Here is a 20,483-nt window from a genome sequence, read left to right as displayed (position 1 = left end):
GTATGGACTTAGGTGGCTTTTGTATTCATATATTCAATTGTATCATTTTTCATAGAGCAATTGTTCAAAATGTTTAATGTCAAATGGTTCCTAAAATCGTATTTGTGAACAGATTTTCATCGTTGACAAAACAAAATGTATGTTTAATATATTAATTATTTCATTAATAGCAATTTCCTAAATTTCCATCCATAAATAACCACAGAGCATTATCTGTTTACAAAATAATTTTTTATTTTCAGATTTCTAATTACACATGTTCTAATTACACATGCAAAGAGTGTCGTTTAACGGAGTTGTTTCAGATACATTACCCATTAATACAGGTGTTCCACAAGGCAGTATCCTTGGCCCACTTTTGTTTATAATTTTTATCAATGATATGCCTAAAGTAATAAAACATGGAAAGATTTCTATGTATGCTGATGACACTACATTGTATGTCAATGAAAGTGATGTTAACATTATGTCAAAGAAGCTTACCGAGGATCTTGAGGCGATTACTAAATGGCTGCATAAAAACAAGCTTTTCCTCAATACAAATAAGACTAAAGTAATGTTATTAGGCAGTAGTGCAAGATTACGTAAAGTTGATGAAGATTCTTTCTCAGTAATTGTTAATGGTTGTAAACTAGAGAGAGTTAACAAGGCTAAATGTTTAGGTGTTTTAATTGATGATGAATTACTGTGGCATAAGCAAGTAAATTGTGTTATTCAGAAATTGTTCTGTAAAATATCTCTTTTAAGACGTCTGAGCACATTTCTTGATAGTAACACCCTTAATATCTTGTACAAGTCATTGATTCTACCCTGTTTTGACTATTGCTGTGTTGTATGGTTTGCTCGATATGAAAATGATGTACAGAAACTCAATGTCTTACAAAAACGATGTGCTAGAATTATTTTGAGCGTTAATTCCCAAACCACGTCTAATGTTATGTTTCCAGTATTAGGATGGAATTCACTTTATGATCGTTGCAATTATTTTAAAGCACTGCTGATGTTTAAATCTTTAAATGGCCTGGCGCCATCATATCTTTCTTCCAAATGTAAATATGTATCTGATAATCATGGCATTCATACAAGACAAGCTGCAGCTGGTCTGCTAGCGTTGCCACCTTGCTCTAATCGTAATGATACCGAATATTTTAAATTTTCTTTCTCGTACAATGGTGTTGAGGTGTGGAACAAAATTGACTATGATGTAAGGAACGCCTCAAATTTACAATGTTTTAAGAATATGTATAAGTTTAAGCAAGGAAGTACTAGAAGTACTTCCATGGTTTAAGCTATAATATGATGTGGTGTAGTGGTGTCATATGTATTTAACAGTGTATTTATAATAATATAGAGATGTTCATTTGTTTGGGTTTTTTGGTCAAATAATTGTTCCTCTAGTTGGTGCTATATTATTTTGTCATGCTGGTTTGATTTGATATGTGTTAATAATTTTTTTTGTATTATATGTAATTTTAAATTTCTATTGTGCAATTGTTATATAATGCAGGGCCCCGTGTAAGAACAGCATTTTGCTGATAGGGTTACCCTGGGTAAATATGATGTAATAAATAAATAAATGTTATCAGTAAAGCTGATAGGAGGCCAATAGTCAAACACAGATTCTGTGTGAACAATAAAGACTTTTCAACTAAGTATAAAGTCGCGGTACACCTGCAATAGGCAGAACTAGTTCAAGTATAATTAACCTTAAATTTGCAATCAAACTAGTGACACGACACAGATTTAGTTGGCAAATTCAAAGATGGCGAATATAATGAATAACCTTCTTCAGTCGCTCATCCAGGACTGGATAACGATTCTCCTTGCTGTATTTGCGTTTGCGTTACTATATCTTAGCGTCAAAAGTAATCAGAAACCAGCAAGAAAGTTACCACCGGGACCCCTATTCAGGTGGCCCATATTAGGTAACCTCCCAAGTCTCGATCCAAAGGAACCCTATAAAACTATCAACCAATTAGCTCAGAAGTACGGACCAGTTTATCGCCTACAATTTGGATCTTTTCCTGTGCTTATTCTCAACGATTTTGAGTCCGTGCGTCAGGCGTTTCTGAAACAAGGTGCTGAGTATGATGACAGACCTAAAATTCTTGTTTTGAATGGACCTTCTGGAAAAGGTAGGTACAGCAATAACAGTTTTGAAATCGGGTCTTTGGGAAATTAAGGAGCTTCAAAATCGCAATCATTTACGCCACTCAACATTCGGCTAAACACACACACCCCCACACTCTTCATTCGCCGATTAATAAGTCTTTACACAATTTTTAAAATTTCTGAACTCTGCATTGTTTAATATACGCACCCTTCTAACAAAAAGCCTTAAACTCGGCTACTGTTTAAATTATTAAGCAACAGTTTTTTATTTAAACACTCAAAAACACTGTATATTAAGCTTTAAACCACAACCCTTAAACAGTAGCACGAGTTATGCATTTATGGTTTTATTCCGCAATAAGCCATTGTAGTTGCAGTGTACTTTAATACATTGTGATGTGTGTTAAAACGACGTTTAGGACATCATCAGATCCCCGGGATCAGATCACTGGGGAAACTGACAGGCACTATGATCGCACATGTGCTCATATCCACTCTTGAAGACGAAAGTATAATTGTTAAGAATTTTAAACTTCGCCCGATTGGACTTACACTTGGTGGGTGAAATCCTTGATATTCTCATTCGGTCTATTGAACCTTTAAGTTGGGAATGACGATATTTCGAAATATTTATTATGAAACGTCAGAACAATGAATATCGTGAGATAGCAGTAAAGTTGCTTTTCTTTACGGGATGCATTCATTCTTTTCACTTGCAGGTCTTGTTCGAGCTCACAGTAGTATGGTACAACGCATACGACGGCGATTCGCATTGACTGCTTTCCGTGATCTTGGCATGGGGAAGTGCAAACTGGAAGACCAAATCGCTGAAGAAATCCAACGTCTATGTAATGTTATTTCTAAACATGACGGGAAAGCGTTCTCACCATTTCACTGTTTGGAAATGACTAGTTGCAATGTCATCTGGTTTCTCATTTTCGGACATGGCTTTGCTTATGATGATCCGAAACTATTGCGTATTCTCAATGTTCTAGTACAAATCTTAAAAGATGGCTCTTTCGCTGGTGTTGCAAACTTTATACCCTGGATGCAATTCTTACCATTCTCCGGATTTGAAAACGTCAAACGACTCAGTGGTCAAATTGATGCATTTTGTCAAGAAATGATTGACCTATCGCGTGAGAATTACACTCGAGGAGATCCGTGCACTAGTTTCATCGAGACGTACTTGGATAATCAAGAGAACATTAAGGAAGAAACCCTGATATTGCTGAATGGTTTGACGATGAAGATTTTGTAGCGTGTGTAGGTGATCTATTTGGAGCTGCAACAGAAACAACGTCCACAACATTAAAGTGGGGTTTGCTTTACATGGTGCTGCAACCTGACATCCAAGAGAATGTCCAAGCCGAATTGGATTCTGTGGCTCAGCGGAATAGAATGCCTTCCTTAAAAGACAGACCTCAACTGCCGTACACCGAAGCAACGCTTCTTGAAATACAGCGCATTGGTAGTGTCGCTCCTCTTGGAGTGCCAAGAGCAACTACTATTGATACTAAGCTCTGTGGATTTGATATACCACAAGGTACGATGGTGATACCGAATCTATGGGCCATTCATCATGATGAGAGAATCTGGAAGGAAGCGGAGTCATTTAAGCCAGAGAGATTTCTAGATTCTGATGGAAAAGTGAATCGCAGGGAAGAGTTGATCCCATTTTCGATTGGTATGTCTGAATGTATTATATTTCACTTTATACAGGGTGTCCCATATAAAGCGGGATCCAACGAATGTGGCGATTTTAAAAGTGTTCTCAACTCTCATTCGGCGTTTACATACGTGAAAGCCCCCGTCTATTAGCTATAATTGACCGGAAACCATAGTTCATTTGATAAAATTGGTTTAAAGATATGACCGCGAATATAAATAAAAATTCCCTTTAAAAGGGAAAGCCAGCCTCAATGTAGAAGAGGTCTTGTAATTAGTTTTGGTCAATGTGAAAGGCATTTTTAGGATCACGCTTACATCTACATGACAGTCCACCAAACCATCAACGATGAGAACATGCACACTGAAACAGCAGAAAACATTAATTCCTAATCTCATGTCAACTCTTTTAATTCATTACATGTACTCCAAATTGTTCTGGTCTGTTTGTTTTGTTGTTGTTGTTGTTGTTGTTGTCGTTGGGTTTTTTGTCTTTTCAGCTTTTTACCCACGATATCTCAATTTCCAATTTTGTAATACCAGAACTTACGAACTCAATATCTTCGCTTAGGAATGTCCGATTTCACTGCTTTCGATATATACACTGCCGGTTTGAGTTAACTTACATGTACATTTTATTTTAAAATAACTTAATTAATTCGCAATGTATAGTTAAAGCCTACTATATTATAATAGATAGTGGCCAGCACATTTATAAAGGACTGGTTACTCACTACAATCTTCACTCTTAAACTGTGTTTTTCTGAATGTGCTGATCATGTTGATTGCTAGTCGGAAACTCCTGCGAAGCTATGGACATGGCATCTTACATACTCCATTCTATAACAGTCTGCCTAGTGCCTTGTGTGTTTTCTCTTCAATCATTTTGTTGAATGTAATTTTATGAATCAAATAGTTATGTGTCATTTTATTTATAATAAAGAAGTTATTAAATTAATAAAGTAAGACAATTTATTTATCTATAACTGCATGTCAAATGGGGTACATTGTTCAATACTATATGCATAAATTATGCCCATATTATAGCTAGGCCCTAAAAACTTTATTTTGCATCGGATTTTTCCCGCTGAAAAGACAAAACTGATGTTTATGATAGCAACCATTTCATCAATAACATTTTGAGTCATTTTTATCCATAAAACGACACAGGATATGATAGATAACTACTTTCACATCAATATGGTCCATATGATCACAGATTGTTGAGAATCTGTGATATGATCCGGGGATATGATGAAGATTTTGATTCTATAGATCTGTTATCAACATGATATCACGCTGTTCAGTGGTCAAGGAGTAAGGACCCCCGGTCAAGGACACTGATATGACATCATAGGTGATGTCAGATTTTCTTCTGCTGACCATATGATGCTATATATATTAACTATTATTGTTACATTTAGGCCTTTAAACTTTTAAAGTCATAATTAATTAGTTCAAACATAACTTTGGTAATACTCACTCGTTTTCGTTCGTTGAAACGGCAAAACATACTTACTTTTCCTAACAAATCGAATTAAAATATTTTTAAAAAAATTTAACCACAAAAAGTTTTAAAAAAATCATTCCAATACCACTAAAATATAATCTCTTGAGTAAACTGACCCCAAACCTGAAACAGGTACCAGCCCCGAATGGGCTGGCGAAAAATGGTTGCAGGACCAAATTATTAGGTTCGCAATTGACACACTGGTATAATTAAATAAATAAATTAAATAAATAATTTGTGACACTATCTGGTCCACGGGGGCCAAATGCGGCAAATTTGAAATTGATATAAAGGCAAAAATATGTAGTAAAAAACAATAAAATACATAAGATTCAAGATTCAAGATTCAGAACATAATTGCACTTAACATAAAATTTCAGTACGGCACAACAATTTCAGTTATTGCAACAAAATACAGAACAAATGTTTTTACATAATATAAAAATAAACATACGCAATAAAAATAGATGGGTTTTGTACAAAATTAGGAAGATGATCTCAGTTGTTTGGAAATATAAAATAAAAATTTACACAAGTTAATCAATTCTCTATCTGATGAATTGAATAACTGACAAAATTTAATACTGGACGGATTATCATATCATAAAAATACTTTTTGAGAAATGATTTCCTTTCATCACTAAAGAAACTGCATGCTAAAACATAATAATGAAACTCATCACTAAAGAAAATGCACATCACAAATTTCTATGATAGCCTAATGTTTATAAAGGTAATAATTATTAGTAACTCAATTTTCAAAAATGGCTCATTTGGCCCCCATGGAGCAGATCGTATTACATTTATAATCAAAACATTAATTTGTTTCTAAATACATTGTGTATGGACAAATATGCTTCCACATGTAAAATTATACAAACATTACGAGCTCCTTGTTCTGTATACACGAATCCGACGGGAGCTGTTTCTACTCCTCAACCGTGGGTGGCGCTGTTGCGTCCGCCATTGCCGGGGGCCATTTCGCGCTTGATTCAAGTTCACGTGCACGCTGTATGTTCACTTTTTATCTGTTTTAAGCTATTTTAATCAGGTTAATACTACAATTTTTTCATGATTAGATCTACCTTATTTTGAGGAGCTGTGGTCGGAACATTTTTGAGCATTTAGACCTACAATTATATTGATGCTCAACTTTAGGCCTGGCATGCTAGGCCTTGGGCCTGACTAGTCATTTATATTTGGTTGGTAGGCCTACTCGGCATTGACACGGATAGCCGACCCTAGCATAACTCGCCGGCTCTCACAACCGATATTGGCATGTTGGTAGTGTTATTTTAGACAAGGTTTAACTTCAAGTAAGGGATCTAGAGGTGGGATTCATTCATGATTTATCAAATAAACGATCGAAGCATACTCGGACCCATGGGCCTACAATAAAAAACGTAACACGTTTTGTGAGAACAAAGCAGGGTTCGTACGGGTCATGGAATTGTGCTTTTTTCATTTTTCAGGCCTGGAAAGTCATGGAATTCAGAAAATCTCTTGAAAGTCATGGAAAGTCATGGAAATGCACAATTTGCTCCCCCAAAAAAGTTTCTCTGATTAATTTTAAACCAAAAATGGTAATTAAATTACCTTTTTCATTACCCTTTTCCGTGTTTTTAAAATCCGTTCCGATTGTTAGGCCACGCATTTACCGGCCAGCACCTGCTGATGATAAGGTAAATTATGCACAGAAATTATGCCACTTGCCCACTATTCTGTCGTCTGAAGGTATTTAGTTAACTATTTAGCTATTTTGGTGCAAAATAATAGGCCTACAAGATGATTTCCGAAATCGTTTTCGTTCCGACTTTCGGATCATGCATGAATGCACATTAATTTTGTTATTTAATATACCTCAAAGATGATTTCCGAAATAATACTTCTGACTTTCAGATGGTTCATGCACATTAATATTTTTTTATTAACTAGACCTAGGGCCTAACTGATACACATGCTATGTCGTCTGAAGGTATTTAGTTAACTAAATTTATTTAGCTCTATTGGTGCGAAATATAAATAGGCCTACAAGATGATTTCCGACATCGTTTTCGTTCCGACTTTCGGATCATGCATGCCATTATTATTATTTTTATTTAATAGACCTATAGAATGATCTGCGATATAGTTACGTCCGACTTTCAGATGGTTCATGCACATTAATATTTTATTAACTACCGGTATCTAACTACTACACGTACATGCTTTGTCGTCTGAAGGTATTTAGTTACCGGTAACTATTTAGCTCTAGGCCTATTGGTGCAAAATAATAGGCCTAAGATGATTTCCGACATCGTTTTCGTTTCGACTTTCAGATCATGCACGCACTTTGCTTTTTTATTTAACATGTTTAATATAAGATGATTTCCGAAATAATTTGTGACATGGTCAAGGGGAATGAGTCGGATGTCGCTAATATTGTTTTTGAGGTATTGGCAAAAACAGTGTTCAAATTCTTTTGTTTTATATTGTTTCCAGCCATTGATAAAATTATTGCTCATAACTCGGTAACCAGACGTCCGATTTTGATGGAGTTTGCATCAAAATGTAGCATTAGTTTGTAAGTTTGCAAGCTAGAAAATGATGCAAAAAACTTCTAATTGAAAATTGCCGACAAGTGACTCATCCCCCTTGATCATGTCACATTTACTTCAGACTTTCAGATGGTTCATGCAGATACTTTAATTATCTAACCCGGGCTATCTAACTACTACACATGCTGTCGTCTGAAGGTATTTAGTTAGCTCTATATTGGTGCAAAGTAATAGGCCTACAAGATAATTTGCGACATTAATATTAACCATGCATAGACAACTGGTATACATCTTTGAAAATTGTTTTGAAAAAAATAAATGCCAATTGCTATTGTCATTTTTTCAATGTGAAGGTGGTTGAACTAAAGCATATTTTGAAAGTAGAGTGCCCCTTAGCATGGTTAGGGTTTTGAAGTACACAAATAATACAATTGTATGAAAATGGTTGGTGCATTATATACCAGAGAAAGTCATGGAATTCTTTAATTAAAGTCATGGGAAGTCATGGATATTTTTGCTCATGAAGTGTAAGAACCCTGCAAAGATTTGTGCCGTCCGGACTTTTTCAAAAATCAGTGAGGGAGTCCCTTATTAGGGCCTATTTGTTATTTATATGTTGTTTTTTACCATTCATTTCTGTGTAAAATTGCAATTGCAAAGGCTTTGGCAACACATCATAAAAACGGGGAGGCCATTATTTGTTGTTATTTCCCCAAAGCCCTATGCCTACCCCTAGCTTGAAGAGAGTGTTTGCAATACATGTTTATAAATGATGACTTCTAAACATGTCTTTTCATTGCAACAATTTTAGAAACAAAGAAAGGGACCAAAGAAGAAAAATTACAAAAATATTTGAAAATCTCCAAAAATCGGGCGGGGACGTTATTTATTTTCAATTGGCCTTATCGGGAAGTAGGCCTACCGCATCGGACTTTCAATTCGTCGCCGAAGAAAATCGTCAGTCAACGATCGATAATTTTCTTGTTCTTTTGTATCTTCTTAATTAAAAGCATTCATCATTTGCATTTTTTTAAGTTTAAAATTCTACTTCTGATGAAAATTTTGCGATATTTTATACTACTTAAAAGTTAAAACTATTTTAAATACACCTGTATCCGGTTCTTTAAGCCAGAACTAAGCGACCGATGCTTTTTAACACTTTTCATACGGACGAAATAAGCTTTTGTTTACCATATTTAGGCCTACGCTACGGCGAAAAAAGATGCCTACAACGTAAATTACCTTGAAATTCTAGTTTTGGCCAATCTCGAACATCATCTGCCTAAGCAGCCATGGCAATTTGATGATGGTGACAGTGAAGTGAACTTAGTGAAGCATATCCAAAGTATTGTTGTTGTTTGCTTATGCTATGCTGCACAAATGGCCCCCGTAATGGCGGCTATGTAAGAGGGCGCCCTTTCGAGAGTGCGCGGTCGGATTCGTCTATACAATGTCCTGATGCACTCACACTTCCGGACAACTCTCTGAGGTAATGTGATGTCCAGTTCCAACTTTGTAATTCCACGACAATATATCCTTTGGCACTCAAACTGTTATTTTCACCATTCACTCCTTGCTCTAGGTAATCAACTCTTTTCCACTTGACAGACTTTAGAAGCTTATTGAATCAGTTCGCAACTTGACGACGAAGACCAAAATAAATCCCTCTTTCGGAATGACTGTGCACTCTTGGTGTATTCCATAATATCTCATTCGTTCGATACAGGGGTTATTTTAGGAGAAAAAAGTCACTGCACGTTGGTGATGTAAAGTCTTGGTGATCAACCAGTGGCGGCGAGCTTGCGGGAAGGGGGTGTTGGAGTCAGGGACGTAGGTAGGGATCCCCCCATCATCAAAGATGAAACGGGTCCACTTTGCAAGCGCAAAAAAGACCATGGTTTTTATGCGTTTTCGGTCAACAAGGTCCAAATTTGGCCAATCGCGAGCGTAGCGAGCGAAAAAATTAGGCCTTTTGAAAATTGGAGTTTTTGAGAGAAACATTAGGAAAGGGGTGATGAAGTGTTAAAAGTGCGCGCAACGAGGAAATTTTGATATTTTATCTGAAAGTGACCATACGGTAGGTGCTATAATTAAAGCTTCCCTATTGAGTTTGTCCAAATGCATATGAATATTTTAAGCACGGATTTTTAATTCTCACTGCACGAAATTTCAATCTCACTGCACAAACGTGCCAGGAGGCACGTTAAAATAGCCCCTGGTTCGATAGCTAATTGTACAGCACCTTCGCTAATACTGTACTCCATTTTGGTTGATTCCGAGTGTTTAAATTTGTGAACACGTTGCTGTGCGATCACTTCATTTCATCAAAGATCTGCCCAGATCTTGTGATTGTTTATACCCTTGACATTACAATATCTGGGGATTCCTTTCACGGGGTTACAGGTTTATCGGTCATATGTATCGTTAAACCAAGAACTGAGCCGAGACTGTGGTACCCTAGCAAACGATAAACCTAGGCGATAAACCAGTCACGTTCTGTCAGGGGCTTGGTTTGACATGGAAGCAAATATGTCTGTTCGCTCCAAATTGAGTAAAAATGCAGCCTTGTCCGGGGGGGGCACTTCAATATGAAATGGATATAGGTGTAGGGTTGGCACTTTCGCACTAAGGGGCATTCGGTGAGAGCAAAATGTAAAAAATGTGGGGTCATTGGGTGAGAGCATGATTTTTGGCATTCGGTGAGAGCAAAATGTAAAAAATATGGGGTCATTGGGTGAGAACATGACCTTTTTTTAAATGGAATCTTTGGGTGAGAGCTGAAACAGCTCCACAGAAACCTCGAAAATCGATTTTCTAGTTCTAAATGGCTTCAAAATTCTTTGTTTTTAAGTAACAAAATCAGTGATTAATGAAAGTTGCTGTTCACATTAAACTTGTAAGGGTCTTTGGGTGACAGATCAAATGGAACAGCGACGCTGAAAAGGGGGGTCTGAACAGCCCTACAATACGCGTCACCTCCAAAGTTGGAGTGCCCCCCGGGGTTTTACTATGATACTTTGGAAGTAAAAGTGCAGTATGGGCTACGGAAAATAACCATGATAACGTAGCCCTGAGATACTGCGTGTTATCCCGGAAGCAGGGGCAGATTTGCGAGGCAAATAATACATTATGGACACAGTAGGCATACATAATACAACGAATTCACCTTTTCGGTAATTAAATCCCATAACCCTTTGTGAGTACACCTGAGTTGTCGTCACGCCGATGCGCACATCGTTACTGCGCACTTCACGGCCTTGAAATGCGCAGAAACGATATTTGCTAAACGATGTGCACATCGGCGTGACGTCAAATGACGACATCTCAGGTGTGCTCGCAAAGGTTTATGGTATTTACCGAAAAGGTAATGCAAAGAACACCAATAATGTAATTCATCATAAAAGTAAAAAAACGAATATTTAATATGCAGACAACGTGAGCCAGAGAAGAATATAGGTGACAAAGCTTAAAAATAACTTTGCAACATTGATTCCGAAATAGGCAGTTTTATGGATGTTTTAATTAATCATATGCCCTACTTATTGTTTTTCTTTGTGTTCAGGAAAACGCAAGTGTTTGGGTGAACAGTTGGCTTTGATGGAGCTCTTCCTTATCTTCACCCATCTTCTTCATAGATTCTCATTTCGTCTACCAGAAGGAGCTCAACCGAGCCTGGAACCAGAAATGGGCATGACTCTTGTTCCCTAGGAGTACAGAATAGTTGCAGTACCCCGATATTATTAAAGACATCCATGCTTTGTCAAGACTATTAGGTATTCAATTGACTTGGACACATGGTTTTATTGAAGTTCCTTAAATTTGTCATGAAAAAAAAGTGTTTTTACATTCTAGGTACAGCAACAACAAAGTTTTGAATGTCATTTATATTTACTTTCACCATATTTAAAGTTATTAAAAACGGTGTTGCTTGTCAATGTGGATCTTATTTTTGAAAATTTCACCCTGACTTAGGACATAAACACACCAAACACACCCCACACCCCACACCCACCCCATACTCCCACGCCCACTTGCCTTGTTCAGTGTTGCCTCTGCATCCGGCTCTTTCCGGTGAGACACAGCTAGAAACGGTTGGTCTAGTCGTTGTGTATGTCTGGACGCAACGTTCCCGGAACCACCGCTAGGCGGCAGCACACGACGAAAGCTTTGATGGAACACCTTAATTACTTTCATATGGAAAAACCAGGTAATGCTCTGAGATGCCCGAGATATCTATGATGTAGCCACAATTTTGGCATTGTAGCGCATGGAATGCCTTAGAATGGTTTCAAAAGGGTTGGAAACGCTGATAAATATACGAAACAGCATAGATATGGGCCAAAAAGTGCATCATAATAGACACGTGATTTCTGCGTGACGTCACGGGTCTATACATGTACAGGTAGCTGGGTATAGCCCCCTTCATCTGGCCAGACGCCACCAACGGCATCTATCTCTAGTTCCGAAAAACTCTGGGTGAGAATCTGGCCAAAATGGAGCTGTTCCTCTTTTTCTCGCATCTGCTGATGCAGTTTATATAGCGTCTCAAATATGCCAGACACATATCAAGTATGTCATAAAACGTTCAAAACCAAAAAAGTATATCATCAACACCCTGATCAGTTATATGTAGTAGTTTGCAAGTATGACATATGATCACTAACGCCCTAATCCAAAGTATGTATATCACCCGTATATTGGTCAGCAGTAGATAGCATACCAAGTAAGTCACCTACAATATATAGGCGTACTGGTTACCTTAGGGGTGGTGCAATAATTATGTGTACCCCCCGGGGGTGAATTATAGGGGGCAAAGATTTTTGGCAGGCCAAAAGGGGGGCAAGCATTTTTGGCAGGTCGAAAGGGGGGGGCTCAAGCGAGTTTTGGCAGCTCGAAAGGGGGGGCAAGCAATTTTGGCACAGATATTTTGGGCACCGTTTCTATATTACGCCCTAAAAGGCGTACGAAAACGTTACGAACACGTTCAAATATGCAAAATGTCCTGCTCGCTGCGCTCGCATTATACCGTAAACGTTCGCCTAATGGCGCTCTGGAGTTCATGGAAATGAGAGAGCGCCATCCCTGTAAAAGCCGACTATAATCACTGATCATTAAGGGCACGTGTAGTTAAAGGGTGAAACCTATCGACACATACAATTATGAACAAGATCGAACAAACTTGTTCATGATAATGTGGTAATCATCCACCCGATACGTTGTGGCCCAGTGAGCAGAGCATTAGACTATAGTGCGAGGATAAAGAGATCTTGTGGAGAAGATTGATGGTTCGAATCTCATGCAGTAATTTCTGACAGATTATGATGTCTGTCAATGTTTGTTTTTTCTGATTTGAGGAAATTTTATTCTCTATTTTCTTGAATTTATCTTTAACATTGTTTATATTTTTTTATTATTTTATCTTGTATGTGTCTTTTTTCATGATTCTTTGTTTTTATCGTTTCATTTTAGAGTAACTCAATCCATTCAATCAAATTTTGTAATGAACCTATTTGATTGTATAGGCATTTGTTATGTGTGTGAGACGAACTGTCGCGTGCGACAAGTCTTTCAATTCGCGCGAGTACAATTTTGGGGTTTGGGATCATAAAATTTTTGTTGCCGAAATAGGGGGTGCGCAATTTTATTGACGAAGACTTTTGTAAATTTGGGACCCCCCCTTTCCGAAAAAAAAATGATAGCCCTCTAAGAGGATTCAAAAGATAACCTCTGCCCCAATAATCCCTAGCTATATTTGTTTGAAACTGTTCCACAGAGGATGTATCATAATAGGCTCAGTCTTCAAATGATATAAATAAAATTTGAATGAGTGAACGAACAAAATCATACAACGACCAACTGAATAGAGGCTGTGCATATGACGTATCATCTCGTAAATATGGCGGACTACTCAAATACATTCAACAAAAGCATGAGTGCATCTACCGCGACAGTTCGTCTCACACACATAACAAAATGCACTACGATCAAATAGGTTGATGACAACATTTGATTGAATGGACTGCACTGCGCTATGATTACGGGGAAGAAACCGGTTCAAATCCTTTGTTTGGAGCCAATCGATAAACGCAAGGCCTCTATAGCTATCATTGAATACTGGCTAGGATTCCACAACACAATGAGAACATAAGGCGCTTTTGGAAGGCACACAATACCTCAACGACTTTCCATATTATGTGCACTCAACAACTATTCAGTATCGAAGCCCGGTATCGAAGTTACGTAATGTTACTATGTCAACGGGATCACGCGCTTAAGTAATGAACCACGATCGAAACAATCAGTACACAAAAAAGGCATACCAAAATAGCGTGATCGTAATGATCGCCATACAAACAGTGCTTGATTCCGATACCATCACGGCCGGGCATCACGGAGTTACGTAACTACTTCGTGGTCTGATAGTTATATGATTAATGGTCTGATCTACTTGGGTTCGATCCTTTTAAGAAAAGAAAAAATAGCTGATCATTTATAATGCATAAATGAATAAAGTAATGTAGTTACACAATTTGAAACATTGAGGCCGTTCTATTTTCCAAAGGTCATTTAACTGTTAAATGTAGTGGAATATATCACGCATTGATAGGTAGCAGGTGGAGCAAATTTTGTCAGCGGTTTTTATTGTCGTTTGTTCGCAGTGCCTATTTATCTAAAAAAAATAAGAAAATTAAATTTAAATTTACATTTAAAAAAAAAAATCACAATATTCGTTCGTAAAATGGGGACAAAATCCAAAAACATTTCTTGACCCTTCTTCACATAAAAGTGGGGGCAGAAATCAAGATTCGAATAAGTACCATTCAATTATTCAAGGCTCACCCTCTACCGACTGAGCTAACGGGCCAGACAATAGAAGGGTGTCATTTTGAACTGATGAATATTAAAAAATATGATGAAATTACAATGTTATAAAAAGATTTACCAAAATGAGTTAGGTATAACGTATGAATCGATTTACAAAGTAAGTCCAATGGCACTTTGAGAAAGAATACCTGAAGAAACCCCAAAACATTTGCTGCTCTAGCAACTAACCTAGTGACCTAAAGTATTGGGTCATGTCACGATATTTTTTTTTTTGAGGCATATGTCCAGGTTGCTCAATTTAACATACACGTATCCTTAATGCTGTTGCGATTTTACAAGGATGGCGCTCTCACATTTCTAAGAATCCAAAAGCGCCATTAGGCGAACGTTTACGGTATGTTAAGACAATTTAAGGTTTTAAATTCGGGTACCCCAAAATCTTGCATGCCGGTGTAAGGGGGGGGCAAAGAATTTTGGCACGTCAAAAGGGGGGGCAAAGGTTTTTGGCACGTCGAAAGGGGGGGCAAAGGTTTTTTGGCACGGCCAAAGGGGGGGGGGCAAGCGATTTTTGGCAGACCATTTTGAGAATTCACCCCCCGGGGGTACACATAATTATTGCACCACCCCTTATCTATTTCAAGTTAGACTATTGTCATGCAAACGGAATAGGTTACGTGGGTTACAAAACTTCATAGCACACAAGTTCAGACAAGATTCTTCGGACTTTATATTAAAATTTCTTAAGTTAGGCAGGCAGCCTAACTTATTTCTTTCTTTGCATTTCTTTCTTTCTTTCTTCTTCTCACAATTTGCTACTACTTCCACATCCTTGATCGGATTTCGACCAAACTCAGTCACAAGCAGTATTGGGTAACTGGCTACAAAAGTTATGGGTTGTTTAACGTCAGAGGTCATCCAAGAGGTCACAGGGGTCAAAAAAAGGTCATTTTAACCGAAAATGCTCGGATTGAGCTGAAATTTAAATGCAATGATCCTAATGACATTCTAAACATGTTTAAAATATTTTAAAATTTATCTAAGGTCATTAAGGGGTCATAAAGGGGTCAAAGGTCAAGTTTGTCAAAATGCTCCAATTGAGCTGAAATTTAAATGCAATGATCCTTATGACATTCTAAACATTCTAAAAACATTTTTAAAATCATTTAAGGTCATTAAGGGATCATAAAGGGGTCAAAGGTCAAGTGTTCCAAAATGCTCCAATTGAGTTGAAATTTAAATGCAATGTTCCTTATGACATTCTAAACATGTTGAAAATATTTTGAAATTCATTTAAGGTCATTAATGGGGCAATAAGGGGTCAAAGGTCAAGTTTTCAAAATGTTGCAATTGAGCTGAAATTTAAATGCAATGATCCTTATGACATTCTTAACATGTTTTAAATATTCATTTAAGGTCATTAAGGATGTCATACAGAGGTCAAAGGTCAAGTTTTCAAAATGCCAGCTTTCATGAAACAGTCTTATTAAAATTAATACTATCCATCCAGCACAGTGTAGCTGCTGGATCAGATCGTCACAGTCATCCGCCTAACTTACCTCGTGCCCTTGCAAAGGGCACAGTTGCTCTAGTTAACAGTTTTGATCCTGTCGCTTGGAATTTCTCATTGTTTTTCAAATTGCCGAAGACACTTGACATTTGCATGAAACGAAAGTTGATTAAAAGATTCTCAAATTTTAATTCAACAGCTCAAACTCATCATGTTGTGTTTGCAGACATCCGTGGGACATCCCATGTCTTGTTATAGTTTGTAGCAAACACCCGCAGGATATAGATGTCTGATGCTGCAGTGAAACATCTGTGGTGAAACACTCGATCGTTGACTCTGTACATTATCATCGACTTCACACATAATCATTGACTTTGTTCATTATAATTGACTGTTTTACATTACAGCCAGCAGCCAAAACAGATGAGACCCAGAACCTGATCACATACGACCACTCCAAAACCTACATCAGGAACTGATGAAAATTGGGTTATCAAGATAACAAGTGTGTCGTAAGAAAGACGGTGATGGCGTTATATTTCACCTTGCAGATATCTTTTTAAAAAAGCTACAGGCATTTGACACGTTTCTTGTCAATGGTTTTAAAATTTGTGAAGCTATCCATTTGAATGTCATCAATTTTGAATTAAATAGCTCTAGTTTTATAACGAGTCTTTATTAGGTATGTCACAGTGGCTGCACAATAATTCTGCTACACTGTGCATGCAAGCATAACAGTGAATTGAAAAGGGCGCGCCAAATTTGGCCAATTTTAGAAAACATCCATGTCGATAAATGAATTTCTTCATATGCTTCATTTATCCAAATTGTTTAAATTTTTAATATATGATGTGTGAATCCTTTTCGAGGCTAACATCGGGTCCTCAAAAATTAAAAATTGTTTTGTTTAAGAGCTACTGCCTGTTTTTAAGGATTTTTGAAGATCGCTCATAAATCAGTAAATATAGGCCTATTGAAGTAAAGGAACTACCACCATTTAGCTGAAATACTAATCTTTCTTAGCATGCAAATTAATTCCGTCGACAACAAATGAAACACTTCCCTAAAACCAGTTGAAGCAAAACATTAATCAATGATTTTTTTAGGGAGTAATTTTCCAAACCACAATAGCTCCAATGTTAATCCAGATGACAAAATGTTAATTTAAAGTCTCATTGCAACTGAATTTTAATTTTTAATTTTCGGACTTGGCTTTGAGTAATGGTGACACATACCATGTTTACAGTAAAAATGAAAATTATATTCTAGACACCGTCAAAATGTCAAACTTTTTATTTTTTTGTATTGTTTTTAAATAATTAACTGCAGTTCATTTATTCAACCTCATAACAGGATCATACTTAAAAAAATTATGATGAATGAACAGACGTTCATTAAATATTGAAAAAAAACCTAAAAATTACTCATGCCTAATTTGCATAATAATATCATAAATACATAATTAGCTGTAATTACCTAATTTGCATAATTAATTACTTTTTGTGTATTTTTGTTATCAATTGAAAGAACGTTGTATACATATGTGTGCAAAAAACCCGCACCTTTATATCATGTACGGTTTTCTATTGGCATCAATTTTGCATATTAATTAGCTGAACTTAGTCATTTTTTGAGATTTAATTTGTCTGCAGATTGGCCGAAATTGCTAAAATAGTATATTTGGTTAATTTATTATGATTATTCAATGATAGATTTTTGATATTTTGTTTTCTGTAACGAAGTCAGGAAAGATAGGCATTTAACATGTGATATTTAAATTAACGCTGCTTTTTCAAGCAAGCGTCCAAATATACCTTCAAAATCTCGAAATGTGCCAATTTTGTCATTACAGCCATTTGTGGCAGGATTTCATTCCATCTACGAGCATCTTTAAATTGACACTACATCACAATGCATTGACCGATTTCAATTCTGTTTTTGATTTTTGATGCTTTAATAAAGCTCAATAATGTAGGAACATTAAATAACGTGTTTCTGCTGCGATTATTTTTGAGGTGATATGCCTATTATAATTGAGTCTTTTTATAGCAATATAGTAACGTTTTCAGATTGAATCATGATTTCCACCGGGCATTGCAAAACCAACTACAATACTGTGAAACGTGTAATAAGAGCAAAAAAGTATAACAGCAAAGAAAGATTCGACATTGAGAATTCATCACCGTATACACATTACAAAATTGCACAGCCCCTAATACCATGAATACATATATTACAGATGTAACGTATGTAAAAGCCTGACTCAAAATCGAATGAGATTAATCCACCATCAACTTGTTTGCACTCGTCCCAATGCATGTGTTGAATCCAAATATTAATATTTCAGGTCTGAAAGGCAAGATTTGAAAACCATAGCAGATAATTCTATTGTTAATCAAGCCACATGGGACTACACAGCAGACGACAGCCAAACATTTATTTATTTATTTAGTCCTTAATCTTCAGAGTCCAACAATCGTCACCCGTCGTAGGATGTGAAAGGCAACAGGGATGACATTTTTATCGTGCTTGGCTAGCTCCCGGATCTGTAGACATTTACAAATTTCCTTCAAAACATGCAAAACATACCCGAATCTCTTTTAATAAAGCATAGACGTGATTGATGTCGATTCCCTTAACTACTAGAAGCTATAACTTCAGACCTTCCCTTAACTTTCACCCTTTACGGGACTTAGCGATAGGTGTTTGAGCAATCACAATCTTGCTTCCAGGATTTGCAACAGGAACATTATACAGTAATTGAATTGGCAAAGATATTTTCAATGGCTTCAAATTGGTTCTAGAAGGTAGTATAGTCTGTACGCCTTCCTCGGCGCAGTAAATAGGATACTGTTTTTCATTGTATCTCGAAACGTAATGCTGATAAAAAGTGTATAAAAGTATACATGTTCAGAATGGAATGACACAGGGAATCCAAAAAGTATAGCAGATTCCTGAAAAAAAAAATGAGCAGTTTTTGAGAAAATTGAAAAAAAAAATTATTTTCCTTTACTGCCTCGAGGAAGCTTCGAAGGCATATGGACTATAGTAGCTTTAACTACAAGCATTCCCTGAACTTCCACCTTTTATGGGACTTCACGATTCACACTAAGGTGTTTGAGCAATCCCAATCTGGACTTTAGTAGATTATGGTGAATCCCCTTGGCGGTCTCCAGGAACACGATTTGGCTGTGATCCTCATAAAGTCATTGTATTGACTCAGAAATTGCAAATGGCTTCAAGTTGGGTAAAAGTGGAAATTTTCTTAATTTTTGATTTTTACTGAGGGATTTGGGGAGCACAACTTCTGACAGGGAGCATTCCCCCATGACCCTCTCTAGCGTCGCGACTGCCTTTTCCCTGAACCTTATGGTTGGCACCAATCTTATAGCTTGCTGGCAGTATTCGGACGGTTGGTTGCTTTAGTGCTTTAGTTTGTTTCTTCGATGTAAGAAAGCAGTCACTCGGCACAAAGGGTGGAGACCAAGATCATTTTCCCCAGGAGCTAAAGGTTGGCCGGAGATTGGAAAGTATCATCGATGTAATTGGAATGCAAGTAGTTCAGCATGTTGAGCTATGTTGATCAGACATGCATGACATGTGTGATTTTCCCCCAATATGTATCTATTTGCATGACATTGTCAGATATGGTATACGCATGTCTAAAATATGCAAACGTTTTAGGGAAAAAAATACATTCAAGGACTCTTACGGGACAAAATGTCGAAATAGTCTGAAATGGCTCATAATCGCTTAATGCAACTTACAAAATATGTTCAAAACTTTTAAGAGTCTAGTATGTGCCAATATGAGGGCATCCACCTACAATAGTAGGACATTCAAACAGGCTTCACCTGCTTCACCTTACCATTTATCCCGAGGCTCGTTCGTTCGCTCACTTAACCTAACAGTCCATTAGAAGCAATACTGGATAAAGTTTCCTTGTCGAACATTAAAATATTATGTAATATAACTGGGGTTACCATTTCTGGAGTGACTACCGGGCATATTGATTTGATGCGTTAAGGACGAGGAACTCGTGTCCCACAGTGCATTGGTACATTATATTTTATCTAAAGATTCATCTATTTGTTGAAATTGTGTTTCCGTGCAGAAACATGTTGAAGTCCTTGTGGGACACTATTCATACAAACAGCATAAGCAAGGCTAGTAGTACAGATTTTATAGTTTTAAAGGAGTATTTCGTGATCCTAGCATCCTCATTGTATGACATTTTTCAGCAGATCAAATTTCAGTTGATTCTGATTTTGCGTTTGCGAGTTAAGCATGATTATGTGTATTACACTGCTCCAAAGACAATGTG

At 36.9% G+C, this 20,483-nt stretch overlaps 1 protein-coding gene across 1 annotated transcript; it reads left to right on the top strand.

The window, feature by feature from the left end:
• The first annotated feature begins 1,762 nt into the window (after positions 1 to 1,762).
• Positions 1,763 to 11,677, top strand: LOC140161962 (cytochrome P450 2U1-like). The gene is made up of 4 exons (XM_072185257.1): positions 1,763 to 2,135; positions 2,832 to 2,954; positions 3,326 to 3,799; positions 11,390 to 11,677. The coding sequence occupies exons 1-4, from the start codon at positions 1,763 to 1,765 to the stop codon at positions 11,533 to 11,535; spliced, it is 1,116 nt and encodes a 371-aa protein (XP_072041358.1). The 3' UTR covers positions 11,536 to 11,677.
• The last annotated feature ends 8,806 nt before the right edge of the window (positions 11,678 to 20,483 follow it).

Source organism: Amphiura filiformis, chromosome 1 (assembly GCF_039555335.1).
Source record: "Amphiura filiformis chromosome 1, Afil_fr2py, whole genome shotgun sequence".
NCBI lineage: Eukaryota > Metazoa > Echinodermata > Ophiuroidea > Amphilepidida > Amphiuridae > Amphiura > Amphiura filiformis.
The sequence above is the reverse complement of the archived record's forward strand: the minus strand, read 5'-3'. Positions and strand labels throughout refer to the sequence as shown.

Coding starts and splice junctions, on each gene's coding strand:
- LOC140161962 (XM_072185257.1), top strand. CDS start 1,763: ATGGCGAATATAATGAATAACCTTCTTCAGTCGCTCATCCAGGACTGG. Junction 2,136..2,831: donor GAATGGACCTTCTGGAAAAG/GTAGGTACAGCA, acceptor TTTCACTTGCAG/GTCTTGTTCGAGCTCACAGT. Junction 2,955..3,325: donor AATCGCTGAAGAAATCCAAC/GTCTATGTAATG, acceptor GAGAACATTAAG/GAAGAAACCCTGATATTGCT.